At 40.5% G+C, this 14,166-nt stretch overlaps 1 protein-coding gene across 2 annotated transcripts in view; it reads right to left on the bottom strand.

Moving 5' to 3' along the window:
* Positions 1–14,166, bottom strand: part of ASTN2 (astrotactin 2) — an 898,753-nt gene that overhangs the window by 531,137 nt on the left and 353,450 nt on the right. For both annotated transcript variants that reach the window (XM_039245856.1, XM_039245858.1), the window contains exon 6: positions 9,753–9,899. In XM_039245856.1, the coding sequence (XP_039101787.1) occupies positions 9,753–9,899 (147 nt within the window). The remainder of the gene's footprint in view (positions 1–9,752; positions 9,900–14,166) is intronic.

The following is a 14,166-nucleotide window of genomic DNA, read 5'->3' as shown; positions in this document are numbered from 1 at the left end:
ACATGGATGGACCTTGAGGGTGTTATGCTGAGCGAAATAAGTCAGGCAGAGAAGGACAAATATCATATGTTTGCACGTATAGGAGGATTAGGAGGAACTTGACGGAGGAACAAGCGGGAGAAGAAGGGCGGAAATGGTGGGGGAAAGGGAGAGAGGCAAACCATGAGAGACTCTTGAATGCTGACAAAAACTGAGGACTGATGGATGTGGGGGGGAGGGGGGGATGGGCATGGAGGAGGGCACTTTGGGGATGAGCACTGAGTGTTATGTAGAAACTAATTTGACAATAAACTATTTGAAAAAAAATAAATAAAAAAAAAAAAAAAAGAAACTAATTTGACAATAAACTATTTGTAAAAAAATAAATAAATAAATAAATAAATAAAATATATTTTTTAAAAAAAACAAACAAAAAAACCATTGCTTTTGGATGAGGAAATGGAGGCTCAGGGGGTGAATTAATATACCCAAGGTCAAAAAATAAATAAATAAATAAAACCTGGAAAGCTGACTCCCTAGGTGTAGAACTCACATCTCCTGGTCACAGATAAATGCACTTAACCACATAATCTTCTGTCTCCCAGCCCTATACCACTGCCTCACCCCTACACCACTGTGCAACCACCAAGCCAATAAGGAGGGAACATCTAACTATAATCCCAATCTCCATCTAATCAAAGCTCCCATCCATCACTCTCTCCTCCCTGTCGAAAAGTCAAAGTGGTCTTCTGCTCACAACAGTAGGATGGAATTATTAATGAGAAGAAATTACATTTTCCTACCCCTTTCAACTGTCCTCTGCCCCCCGTTCCTAGGAATGTATTTTTGGACTCAAAGTGCTATCAAAACACAGAAATTAGTCTCTAATTTTGGACGTCAAACTCAGTTATCCCTTTTGTTAGGAAAGGAAATTAATAACAATTCATCCTGGTCGGAAGCCAAGCTAACATCTTAGCACAGAGTGTCATTAAAAATCCCAACCCAACTGGCTGTTGTGATATCTTTAAAAGCTTGAACATGTTCAGCCGCTTAGAGTGGTTTTCCAGAGTTTATTCTCCCTCAAAACCCTTGTCACTTTTAACCTGGGGATAAGTTACTATTTAAGGAAGAAATGGCTTGAAGCATTTTTTTTTCCTTCCTTGGTTTTGTGGATTTAGATTTTTCTAATAAAGAGGTTTGAGGGGGAAGAAAAGCAGATTCTACTCTACGGGGTATCCACAGCTCCGAGCACCAGCTCCAGGCCATTGCTGAGTGAGTTGCCCATTAAAGTACCAGAAGAGGGAGAAGGGGAAAAAGTTCTCACAGTTTATAATTATATTACCAGTTTCATTACAGATCTCATTTTAATTCTGACTGAAACCTAGCCTTGCCTTCTCCCTGCACTCTCTCATGTATAGTTATTAAATCTGGGTTGGAGTTCAACCTATTCTTCCTGATTTCAGCATATTAATATGGTCTATTGGTATTTCATTGCCACCCCCACCCCCTCCGAGTGTTCTGAATCTCAGCTCAATTTATATTTTCCCCTCTTCCTGGGCTTCTGGATAAAGCTGGTTTCATTTTGGTGTTGGGGGGTGGGGGTAAATGTGATTTTGATTGGAGTTTCTTATCTTTGGGGATGGGAAGAAAAACTGTGGGGAGTGAACTCAATCACAAGAGAGGCAAACTCAGATTCTGTGCACCATCATTCCCCTGGATAAATCTTCTTAGGGCATCTGGGTCCACCTGCCTGTCCTACCTCCCTTCATTTCACAGACATAATTTATTATAGTCTGTTGAAGCCTCTGTTAGACTTCACAGTAGGATAGGACATGAATAAGCTGTGGCCTTTGACCTTGAGGAAATTTAAGTCTAGCTAGTGAAATCACTTTATTTTTTGGTCCGTCCTTCCTTCCTTCCTTCCTTCCTTCCTTCCTTCCTTCCTTCCTTCCTCTTTCTTTCTATCATTCATTCATTCATTCATTCATTCATTCAATGAATGGTTTTTGGTAACACAAACTCTGATTTGGACACTGTCCTAGGTGCTGAATATAATAAGCAAATCAAATAAAATCTCTAGCCTAAGGGAGCTTACGACTTAGTGGGAGAGACCAACATGAACTAGAGAATATATAATTACCAACTGAAATAAGTGGAATCAAGGAAGAGAACAGGGGCTTTGAAGAATAATTACTAAGGAACCTAAAAATATCTGGGATATGAAAAGGGGAGGTCAATCACTTTAGGGTAATAAAGTTTCCAGGAGAAACTGGGGAAGCAGGGAGAATGTTTTTCAGGCAGTGGGACTTGTGCAAAGGCCCTGATGTAGGAGGAAGATAAGTATATTTAAGGAACTCATACAGAGGCAGTGGAGTAAGCTGAGGCTGGATGGAAAGGTGGGTAGGGACCTGATCTTACAGGGGCTTAAAAGCCATGTTAAGAAGTTCAGTCTTTATAACAATTATAGTAAGAGGTACTTGAACAGGTTTTATGAGAAGATGCAATATGTTGAGATTGCTGATTTTAATATATCACTTTGTATTGTTGAAAACAGACTGGAGAGGAGTTAGATTTAACTCAGGAGGTCAATTATTAGGACTATGGCAGTTTTTCCAATGATAACAGTTATGGGAGGGAGGGAGGCTGTGGGGCAAATATAGTTCTATGTAGTTCAAGGAAGGGGAGGCTATTTCTGACTAGCATTTTCTTTTAAGAAGTTTTGGGGGGTTTGATAAAAAGGGTTTTCTGCAGGAAGGACAAAATTAAGGTAGGCCTTAGAGATGGGTAGGGGTGCAGTGTATGGAAATTAGGAAGGGTACTCCCGGTGGAGAGAAACACTTAAGCAAATGTATAGAAAGACACAAGGCAAAGTAGCCTGTCTGTCATAATAGCATCAAATGCGTGCAACGCGGTGAAGGGAAAACAAGGCAGAGACTCTGCTGTAGAGAACTTTCATACTTGAATATTTCTATGATGTTCAAAGGTCTGCAATCAGCACTGAACACTTTAAAACAAAGCCCCAGATGGTCCACAGAGCAGAAGGTCCACAGAACTACTCTCTTTGCAGTTTGTGACTAAGCAGCCACCTTCAATGTGGTGGAATTTTTCCTTCTTTAAGTTGAAAATACTCCTACCATGTATTCAAATCACTGCAAACTAGCGCCGAAGCTGGTTATAACCTCAATCTTCATGAAAGGCACAAAGCCATATAAGATTAGCTCACTTTCTTGGTTTGAAAGACACGAAGTAGGGGTGGAAGCAAATATAGACTGAGATTCATCATATACAATTTTTGTTTTCAAAAGCAGCAACACATGCATATTAATGAACTAGGCCATCATACTAATAAACATTTCCACTTCATGTTTTCACAGGCTGGTAAGGAACCTCAGACCCCAAATTCGTCAGTCATAGAAAAGAAGAGGATTTGAATTATCATCTAGTCTAACCCAAAAGGTGATGCTAACAACTTAACTCAATCTTAACAAATAAATATTTTAGCATGAATATTTTGATGCAATGAACATATCAACACAAAAATACTATGTGTGTGTATATGTGCGTGTGTGCGTGTGCGTGTGTGTGTGTGTGCACAGTCAAGTAAAGTATTCAAGAGACATCCCTAGCTTTTACTCATTCCGGAGTTTCATTCCATTCCTGAGCTGAGGCAAAGAATGGGTGCCACCCAAAAATGAGGTAGTGAAGAATAAACAAACTTAATTTCAATGTCCAGATACCATATGTTTGCACGTATAGGTGGATCAGGAGAAACTTAACAGAGGACCATGGTGGGGGGGGGGGGAAGGAGGAGAAAAATAGTTGGGGAGAGAGAGGGAGGCAAACCATGAGAGATTTTGAATGCTGAGAGCAAACTGAGGGCTGATAGGGGTGGGGGAGAGGAAAAGTGGGGTGATGGGTATGGGGGAGGGCACTTGTTGGGATGAGCAGTGGGTGTTATATGGAAACCAACTTGACAATAAACTTTTTAAAAAAAGAAGTATCAATAAAAAATGAAAGTCCTAAAAAATTAAGTGTTTTAAAAATTTATATTCTGATAAAATGGCTCTGAATCAAAACACCATGTACCCATGTCAAACCCATTGCTTCCTTTTTCTTCTATGGCTTCATAGACAACGTGCTCATCTATTCTTGGGAAATTTCCTATGATGGGGAACTCCTTACCTTGCAATGACCCCCTTCCAATATTAAACAAAAGTGATCACAGCCACTAACATTTATACGATTTACTGAGCCATTACTAGGTCTCTGATACTGAGCTAAAAGCTTTATGAGTATTATTTCATTTCTTCTTCACAATAACTCTATGGGATAAGTAGTGCTATTATCCCCACTTTATAGACAATGAAGCTGAAGCTCAGAAAGTGAAGACATTTTCAGAGGATGGATCAATTTTACTCATCACTGACCACCTCATCACCCATCTAGCTCTAATTTTTCTGCCTGGGGTCTTCAAAGTCTTCCTCTTTTCAAGACAAATAATAATGAGCATATTCATATTTGTCAAAAAGTGGGGCATGGAAGACCTTGGACCAGGGTGCAGGCACATTTGGGTTTTCATATGTTGCTTCACTTCTGTGTGTTAATCTGGCCATATCATTTAACATCTCTGCATTTACATCCATGTATGCAAATGGGGATGCTTAATGCTGCCTCACAGATCTGCTATGAGACTTGAATGAGTAAATAACTCCATGAAAATATTTGAACACTGCCATATTTATAACAGACTTAATAATATTGAGTTCACTTTTTGTTTAGATTCTTTCAACTCTCATAGAATGATTCTCCTGCACTCTTACCTTTGGTCATTAGGTATCCACAATGGCTTTCCAATCTCTCAACTGTGAAGCCTCTCCTTTGGACAACTTCCAATATATCACTCAGCTTCTCAAAGCCCCAGAACAGAACAGAATATAACAGAGAACTCTAAGTGTAGTATTATTTGTCTACACTGGAGTGGAGCCAACTCACCCACTTAATCTAAATAACTTACTCCTTTAAAAGTTGCCTCTTCAGGACACCTGGGTGGCTCAGTGAGGTAAGTGTCTGACTTCAGCTCAGGTCATGATCTTGCAGTTCATGAGTTTGAGCCCCACATCAGGCTTCCTACTGTCAGCACGGAAACTACTTTGGATACTCTGTCCTCATCTCTTTCTGCCCTTCCCCCACTTTCTCTCTCTCTTTCTCACTCTCTCTCTCAAAAATAAACATAAAAAAAATAAAAGTTGCCTCTTCTACTAGCTTACTGTAGTGTCAGAATATTGGGTAAATATATCCTGACTTACACTTGGAGACTTAAGAGATGTACAAACTGTCATCTCAAATAAGGTAAGTTTTTAAAATTAACTTATAACCATTCATCCACAATGCCAACTACATGACAACTTGGATGAAGCCTGGATCCATGTATGTTATCAGGGTTACTTTGTTATAAAACTCATAGTGGGCCATTCTCATTGTATTGAGTGCTATGGACAATCACTGGAGCTACAGCATAAGGCAGATCCATTAACATGATATTGACATAGTAAAAGATGGAAGAAACCAAAGCCCTTTATCAGGGGCCCACGTAATCCCAAGAAATTATTACATTATTGTATGAGGAAAAAGCAATATTTACAGAGCTATTAATGCAACTCTCAAACTTCTGTTAAGTGATCATACAGAGTTCATACTAAGAATATTAGTACTTGGGCTAATGTGATTCACTAGTTCTAAGGCTCATCAACCCAAATGACCCAAATGCGGAAAACTTAGAGGCTACAATTGAAAAAAAAACAGCTAAATTCAATGAGTTTGGACACAAACCTAATTCAGCTCTTCACTGTGTATTTAGCAGGGCAAAAAGCCTCTAGTGGCCTTGAGAAGACCCAAAGAAAGGGATGATATTTGCCAAGGGTTTGGATGAAGGCTCTCAGTATTTATTGCTTTTGCAACTGGGATCTGGAAAGTGCTACGTTGTGCTAGCCTTTACCTGTAATGGTCAGTAAGCATAAAGTATAACTATGCTATAACACAAGTACAGAATTAATTTTCTTTTTGAAAACCTGCCCCGTTACTCAACCCCACGCCCCATATGTCAGCACCATGGACAGCTCAACACACATGGCTGATTGAGAGCTCTCTCTAAAGACTCACAAACTGACAGCTTAAGGTTTATGGGGAAGGTGAAAACTGAGAGGTGTCTTGGCCATGGTCTTGAGTAGCTTTGTCTCAGTGGAGTCCTTCCCATTTGATGGGGGATGCTTTCATCCGGATAGGCCTCATTATGATGTTTATAACTCAACCAGTGGCCTTTTAAGGTGGGGGCCAATATTATGAGAGATATATAGATTGAATTGTACACACTTGCATCCTGTTTTCTTTACTGTATCTATGCTATATATATTGATGAATTTACAAATATTAATGCCAAATGATATTAAAGGTTCAGGAACATAGACATTATCATCACATACCCTCTTGCCTCTCTACACAACACTCCTACATCTCTAGAAATCAGAGCTAGGGACCCCACTAGTTGAATTCATATAAATTATTCTTGGCTAGGCCCTACTCCAACCCCCATGGAACACTGGACTCCACTCTTTTTCAAGTCCTGGTTTTCTTATCTGTCAAATAGAGATAATGAAGATTACTTTGGAGAGCTACTGGGGGAATGGAATATGCAATCCATATAGATGATCTACCCATAGGAGGCACTGGGATCATGCTGAGAATGGTCTGCTTGGCTGGAACTGGACAGCTGTTGACCTGACTGTAAGTATTCACTGCTCTAAGAATTCCTGCTCAACCCCAGAAGTACCATAATAGAATCTGTTCAATTCTATTAAAATTTATTAGAATAGAACAATCTTGTTTATTTAGTTTCTTATGCCTTCTGATGTCTCTTCCTGTATGGATCATTTTAGGAATAAGAATAGCAAACTGCTGCTATTTATCAAGCAATCACCATGTTTTAGATATTTTACAGGCATTTTGTACACATTATGGCACTCAATCTTTTTAAAATGATCTCCATTTTACAGGTGAGAAAAATTGAGACACAGGGAGCTTAACCGATTCTCCTACATTTCATAGCAACTAAACAGGAAAACTGAGATATTAACCTAAACATACGTACTCATTTCAAAGGATACATTCCTAACCAAGACAATGCAGCATGTAGGAGAAGGGGGCTCTATTATGCCTTGAGACTGAGATTCTTCCTTGAGACTGAGATTCTTCCGGACAAGTTCTCCTATCAAAGCTTACCATGTTTGTATCATCACATTCCTAGTATTTTTTTAACTCCATGGTCACTGTCAATTATCTTTGATCTGTAAGCATTTTCTGCCTTAGTTTTCCTTGATTCAGTCTACCCTTTCTTCTTAGAGATCTAATATGAGCCCATAGGGCCATTCATAAGTCTGCTTTAATTCAGGTTTCATTCATTCATTCCTCACATATTTACTGAGCATCCACCAGGGACCAGGTATGGTGCTAATCAGCAGGGAAACAAGGTATCTCCCAGAAGACCCAACTCCTGCCCACATAGAGATTCCAGTCTAGAGGCAGAAACAGACAACTCTACAAGAAGTTGTAAAGTTTTAAGTATATGATAGGACCTAGAATAAGGACTGCTGAGAAAGGGCAGCTATTATTTCAACACAATTTTCTTTGTCCTTTCAAGCCATCACAACAGTTTCGGAGTTTTCTTGGGTGATCCCTTGATTTTGCAATTTCACAACTACATGTTATCTGAAAATCTGATAAATGTCAAATTGTAGGCTTCACAATAATCCGAGATAGGTATTATCATCATACCCATTTTATAGATACAGACTGAGGCTCAGAGACATAAGTCATTCACTTGGCTATAGAAATGGCAGATAACAGAACTGTTTGAATTCATGTTTGTATTATTCTATAGCCTCTGCTCTTAGCCTTTAAACTATTTACCATGACCTTGATCAGGTTACTTAGATTCCTTAGAAGCACTATGTCCACAAGCATGAAAGTAAATATTCTAATTAGAATGGTGGTAAGGCCTGTCATTCTACAGTTAAAGTGTAGGGACTGGTAACACTAAAAGGTAAGGTCACATGCCTTAAATGGTGACCAAAGTTTGTCCTATTAGTTTTTCCAAATTCATTGTTCATTACTCTTAGTCTTTCATCTCCACCCAGGTTCTGGCCATTCTTCCAATCCCAACCTCCATGAGCCTATATGACCTAGATGCTAAGTTTGGTTTCTTCCGCCTCCCTTGGCTATCTTTTTGTTACTTCACACTCAAAGTTGTGTCTGCCATGCATACACACATGATTTGATAGAACTGAAGCAAAGGTACCGTGCTGAACTCTGAAAATCAACTGCATGCATACAAAATAAGAAATACTGAACTTCATTGCAGTTCAGGTGAAGAACACGTAGAAGCTAGTTCTCATGGTGAAGTAGGAGCCATCACAGGATGCATTAATAGAAGTCTGAGCATTTTAGAGAAAGGTGGTAATAGTTTCACTTGGAGAAAGCATACGGAAGGGATTAGTGCTAAGATCTGAACATGAACTTAAAACCTAAAGACAGGGTACCTGAGTGGCTCAGTCGGTTGAATGTCCGACTTCAGCTCAGGTCATGATCTCACAGTTCGTGGGCTCAAGCCCTACATCGGGTTATGTGCTGACAGCTCAGAGCCTGGAGCCTGCTTCGGATTCTGTGTCTCCCTCTCTCTCTGCCCCTCCCCTGCTTGTGCTCTGTCTCTCTATGTCTCTCCAAAATAAACATTAAAAACTTTTTTTAAATAGCTAAAGATAAAATTGAATTATATTGAGATAAGGCTGACAAATATTGAGTAAGGATCTCCAAAACATTCAATACAGATCCAGTTGAAAAAAGATTATTTTAAAAAATGGTACTAATATGGTGTTAGAAGTCAGAAGGGCAGGTTACCTCTGGGAAGACATGAACTGGGAACAAGCATAAGGAAGGTGAAGGTGCTGGGAATGTTTTAGGGTTTGATCTGGGTGGACTCTTACGTAAAAATTTATTAAGCTGCATATTTAATCTATCTTCTTTCTTCTATTTATGATAACCTTCAATATACATAAAAAATAGTAATGCCAAGCACTTGGACAAGCAATTGAGGAAACAGGAGCCATCACATCCTGCTGGAGCATGTAAATGGAACAACTTTCTGGAGGGCACTTTAACAATAGATATCAGGCATCTTCATCAGTTTGCAAATGATTATAGTGACTACACTGTCTCATTAATTCAAATTAACTGGGTGAAGAGTAACTGGTAGGATATAACATAGTTGGAAAGTACATTTCCATGGAATGAGATGAGACTATTCTCCAGGACATTCAGGAAATTTCAACAAAGCTTATATGATCTTCTTGGTCATATTTTTTAATTAACACATAGTATTTGGGGAGGGGATATTTTTAGTTAGGAATAGGATTCATAAGTATAATAAGAAACAGGAGGTTCTCTGAAGTAGCTCAATCTCTCTGCACTCACACTGAATTCTTCCTTAATTTAACAAATCTTATCCTTGCCTGTGGCAAAAAAAAAAAAAAAAGCAGTTTGTAGTTCCATTCAAATAATCCAGGATTCTAAATCATAAGAGCCTCTTCCAAGGCCTTTGGATGCTTTTTTTTTTTTTTTTTCAATCTAATTGTGAAGTTGGGCCATGCATGGAGGACATCTGACCAGACAGGGGTGCAAGGTGATGAGAAGGTAATGGGGAATCTTTTATGCTTGGTTCTTACCGTCCGCAATGAAGTGCTCAGGTACATGCAGAGTCACTTTCACGGTGAGTGGACAGGACATCTGACTGCCACACACCATGGCCAGGATGCAGGAGCTCACAGCAATCAATGTCAAGGCTGTCTTGTTCACTGGGCTTTTCAGCAAACCTAATAACAAAAATACACACAAATATAAATAAATCCAGGAGGTGAGAAAATAGGGATAGCATGGAATTTGGGAATCCTGTTATTTTCCAAATGGAAAGCTGGAAAATAAACCATACTTTCCAACATCTGTGCTTGCCATGACATCTCAGTGGCCTTTTCTCGGTCTCAACTTAACTCTGCAAAATGGGCTTATCATCCACTTTGGCACTGATGAAAGGAACAAGCTTCCTGAAAACTGTGGCAATTCCCTCTCTTCCCCTCTCAATTAGGCTGGTCATTCTTGATCATTATTACACGATTATTATATGTTCTACCGGCTTCAGAAGCAAGTAGGAAGAAGTGAGAAGTGTTGAATTCACAGAGCCTAGTGGAATGAACATGGGCTTCATAGTCTGACAACCATGGGTCCCAATTTGGGCTTTAGCCCTCGGCTGTTTGACCTGTGTCATTCTCTGAACCTCAGTTTTCTTACACATATGATGAGGATGGTAAGAAACAGCTCACAGATTATTGTGGTGATTTCATGGCATAGTGTAGACATGAAGTCTGTCATCCAACAGGGATTCACAGACTGTTAGAAGCTCATCAGTCCACACTTGTGTTGCAGGCATTTACTGTGCACCTAATATGGAGACACGTATAGAACAGCATCAGAAGAGTTTCTGCTCTTCAGGAGCTTACAGGCAAGGGGGCTTATCCCCAGCTAATTAGACTCCAAGGCAAGTTGTGTTAAGGAACTAGTAGAGAGGGTGCAAGATGGGGAGGGGAGATTGCCTGAGAAAATTCAAGACAATTTAATGGATGCAATAGAATGAGTAGACTGGATTTGCATGGCCAGCAGAGCAATTTTGTGGTCTATGTCCTAAGCTCCCACTGTGTCTCATTCTTTAGGCCTTGCTATCCAGATCTACTTTCAAGGTTTTGATAACCATTTTTAGAACAATGGTTCCCAAATTTCTATCACCCACTAAGCCCTTCTTTTGAGCAAATCTTTATGCCCAAGTCTCCTAGGCCTCTCCCAATGGAAGTCCCAGGGGCATGACATAAACATCTTCAAAAGTGAACACGCTGCCTTCTCTTTAAAGCATCCCCTTCCTCCTGATCCTATTTATCATCCTCTTCCTGTTCTTCCTCCTTCTTCTCCTGGGCTCCCCAACTTATTGAAAACACCACCATTTAACCTGGCAAGAAATGTAGACATCCTTCACTCTTGTCTTCTCCCTTTACAGTGTCTGCACAGCCATGCAGTCCTATTTATTCTTTTTTAAAAGTTTATTTATTTATTTTGAGATGGAAGAGGAAGGGCAGAGAGAGAGGGAGAGAATTCCAAACAGGTTCTGCACTGCCAGCATGGATCTTAATGTGGGGCTTGATCTCACAAACCATGAGATCATGACTTGGGGCTGAAATCAAGAGTCAGATGCTTAACCAGCTGAGTCACCACAGTTCCCCTTTATTCTATGTCCTTAGCATTTTTGCCTGTTTCCCCTCATCTCTTCTATTGTCTGCTTGTGTAATGAGGGAGGTTTGGGCACACCTTCCCATCTCATTTCGTGCTAGAACCCCTTGAGACTGTTTTACAGCCTCTGGGCACACGATGCCTTCCATGTTCATTAGCCTGACATTTGAGGACTTTCATGGTGGGTCTCTGCACGCACACCTCCCGTTGCCCTCCCCTACCTGGCAGAGGTTTGGGCAGGGTTGCATAACTGAAGTGCCACCACAGGCAACACTTCATCATGCCAATATCATAGGTGTTCTTTCTTTTTTAATTTTTTAAATATTTATTTATTTTTGAGACACACACACACACACACACACACACACACACACACACACAGAGTGCAAGTGGGGGAGATGAGGACAGAGAGGTGGACATAGTATCCAAAGCAGACTGCAGTTTCTGAGCTGTTAGCACAGAGCCTGACGCAGGGCTCAAACCCACAAACCACAAGATCATGACCTAAGCTGAAGTCGGATGCTTAACTGACTGAGCCACTCAGGCACACCAATAGGCGTTATTTCTTTTGCCTAGAATTCCACTTGTGTCCTTAGCCCTCATCACTCACTGAGATTAATAACAAATGTAAATTTTTCTCCTAGGCAAACAGATGGCCTACATTTGTTGAGTTTCTCAACATATCTTATTCAAACATTAGATTCTAGTAACTGGATGGTAAACTCAGTCGCCGTGTCCTTTGTGTACCATTGCATCCCAATGCCCAGTACAGTGTTTGGTACGTGGTAGAATCTCAGTAAATGCATCCCAACTTCCAGGGATGATAGTAACATATTAGTAAGGAGATGCAGGTGCTAACCAGTCGAAACACAGGCCAACAATAAGCCAGCAGCATTGCCAGACTCATGGATCTTAATGGAAATAAGAGCCCTTATGGCCAGCTTTTGAATTTTTTGCATGCCTATTTTTTTTTTCTTAATAAATAGTGAGCTTCTTGAAGAAAGGGATCTTATCTTTACCACCTTTGCATCTCTCATTCTAAATATACCTCCTGGAACCTAGAAGCTCTTTGATTTAAGAATAGCATCCTTATCTCTATTGCTAGTCCTAGTAGAAGGCATAACTTAGTGTAGAGACTACTCATCTGTTGGTGGTTGCTGTACTTGTTGAATATATGTTAAATGGAATGGCAAGTAAGATTTTAAAAGCTGGTTCTGGTGTCAGGTGGATGGGAAATCCCTAGGCCTAAAATGACCACTGGAAAAAAAAGGAACAAATTTTCTTTATTCCTAGGAGCCATAAAAAGGTCTCAAACTCTGAAATATAGCTTAGTAACTAAATAACATAAGCAAGCTAGCATCCATGTTTTCTTTTCTTTTTTTTTTTTTTTTTGAGCATTTTTTTTTATTTTTTTATTTTTTTATTTTTTTACAAATAGTTTATTGTCAAATTAGTTTCCACATAACACCCAGTGCTCATCCCCACAAGTGCCCTCCTCCATGCCCATCCCCCCTCCCCCCCACATCCATCAGTCCTCAGTTTTTGTCAGCATTCAAGAGTCTCTCATGGTTTGCCTCTCTCCCTTTCCCCCACCATTTCCGCCCTTCTTCTCCCCCTTGTTCCTCCGTCAAGTTCCTCCTAATCCTCCTATACGTGCAAACATATGATATTTGTCCTTCTCTGCCTGACTTATTTCGCTCAGCATAACACCCTCAAGGTCCATCCATGTTGCTACACATGGCCAGATTTCATTGTTTCTCATTGCCATGTAGTATTCCATGGTATAGATAAACCACATCTTCTTGATCCATTCATCTGTTGATGGACACTTAGGCTCTTTCCATGTTTTAGCTATTGTGGAGAGTGCTGCTATGAACATTGGGGTACATGTGCTCCTATGCCTCAGCATTTCTGTATCCTTTGGGTAAATTCCTAGCAGTGCTATTGCTGGGTCATAGGGGAGTTCTATTGTTAGTTTCCTGAGGAACCTCCACACTGTTTTCCAGAGGGGCTGTACCAGTTTACATTCCCACCAACAGTGTAGGAGGGTGCCCGTTTCTCCATATCCTCGCCAGCATCTAGAGTTCTCTGATTTGTTCATTTTAGCCACTCTGACTGGCGTGAGGTGGTATCTCAGTGTGGTTTTGATTTGTATTTCCCTGATGAGGAGCGATAGCATCCATGTTTTCTACTAGAAAGGGTATGGACTAGGAGTTGGTGCTGCGCATAAGCCTTTCCTTAAAAAGGCAACATGCTGGGGCGCCTGGGTGGCTCAGTTGGTTAAGTGTCCGACTTTGGCTCAGGTCATGATCTCTCAGTTCATGGGTTCAAGCCCCGCATTGGGCTCTGTGATGACAGCTAGCTCAGAGCCTGGAGCGTGTTTCAGATTCTGTATCTCCCTTTCTCTCTGACCCTTCTCTGCTTATGTTCTCTCTCCCTCTCTCTCTCTCTCTCAGAAATAAATAAAACATTAAAAAAAAAATTTTAAGGCAACATGTTACCCCAAGCCTAGATATTTAACAATGCCCCTCCCTGCAAAGATCGCTTAGCAGCAGCACTGAGTTTCCATTCCAGATTCTGTAGAGTCTGTTCTCAGGGGATGAACATGTAAGGATGAGTCTAGCATGAACACATTCCTGGGAAGGTGAACCAGAGTGAGGTAAGGAAGGTGGGTGCTCCTGGAATTGGGAAGGTAGATGCCTTCCCTCACCCTGTGGGTCTCTGAGAAGGCCCCTCTTAGACTTGGCTCCAAATGGCAGTAGAAATGGAAGTGACCAAGACATTCCTTTTGTTAATTAGCCAACTACC

This window comes from Hyaena hyaena, unplaced genomic scaffold (genome assembly GCF_003009895.1).
Source record: "Hyaena hyaena isolate Hyena2069 unplaced genomic scaffold, ASM300989v1 scaffold_273, whole genome shotgun sequence".
Taxonomy (NCBI): Eukaryota; Metazoa; Chordata; class Mammalia; order Carnivora; family Hyaenidae; genus Hyaena; species Hyaena hyaena.
Note: the sequence above shows the minus strand (reverse complement) of the source record. Positions and strands in the feature narration are given on the sequence as shown.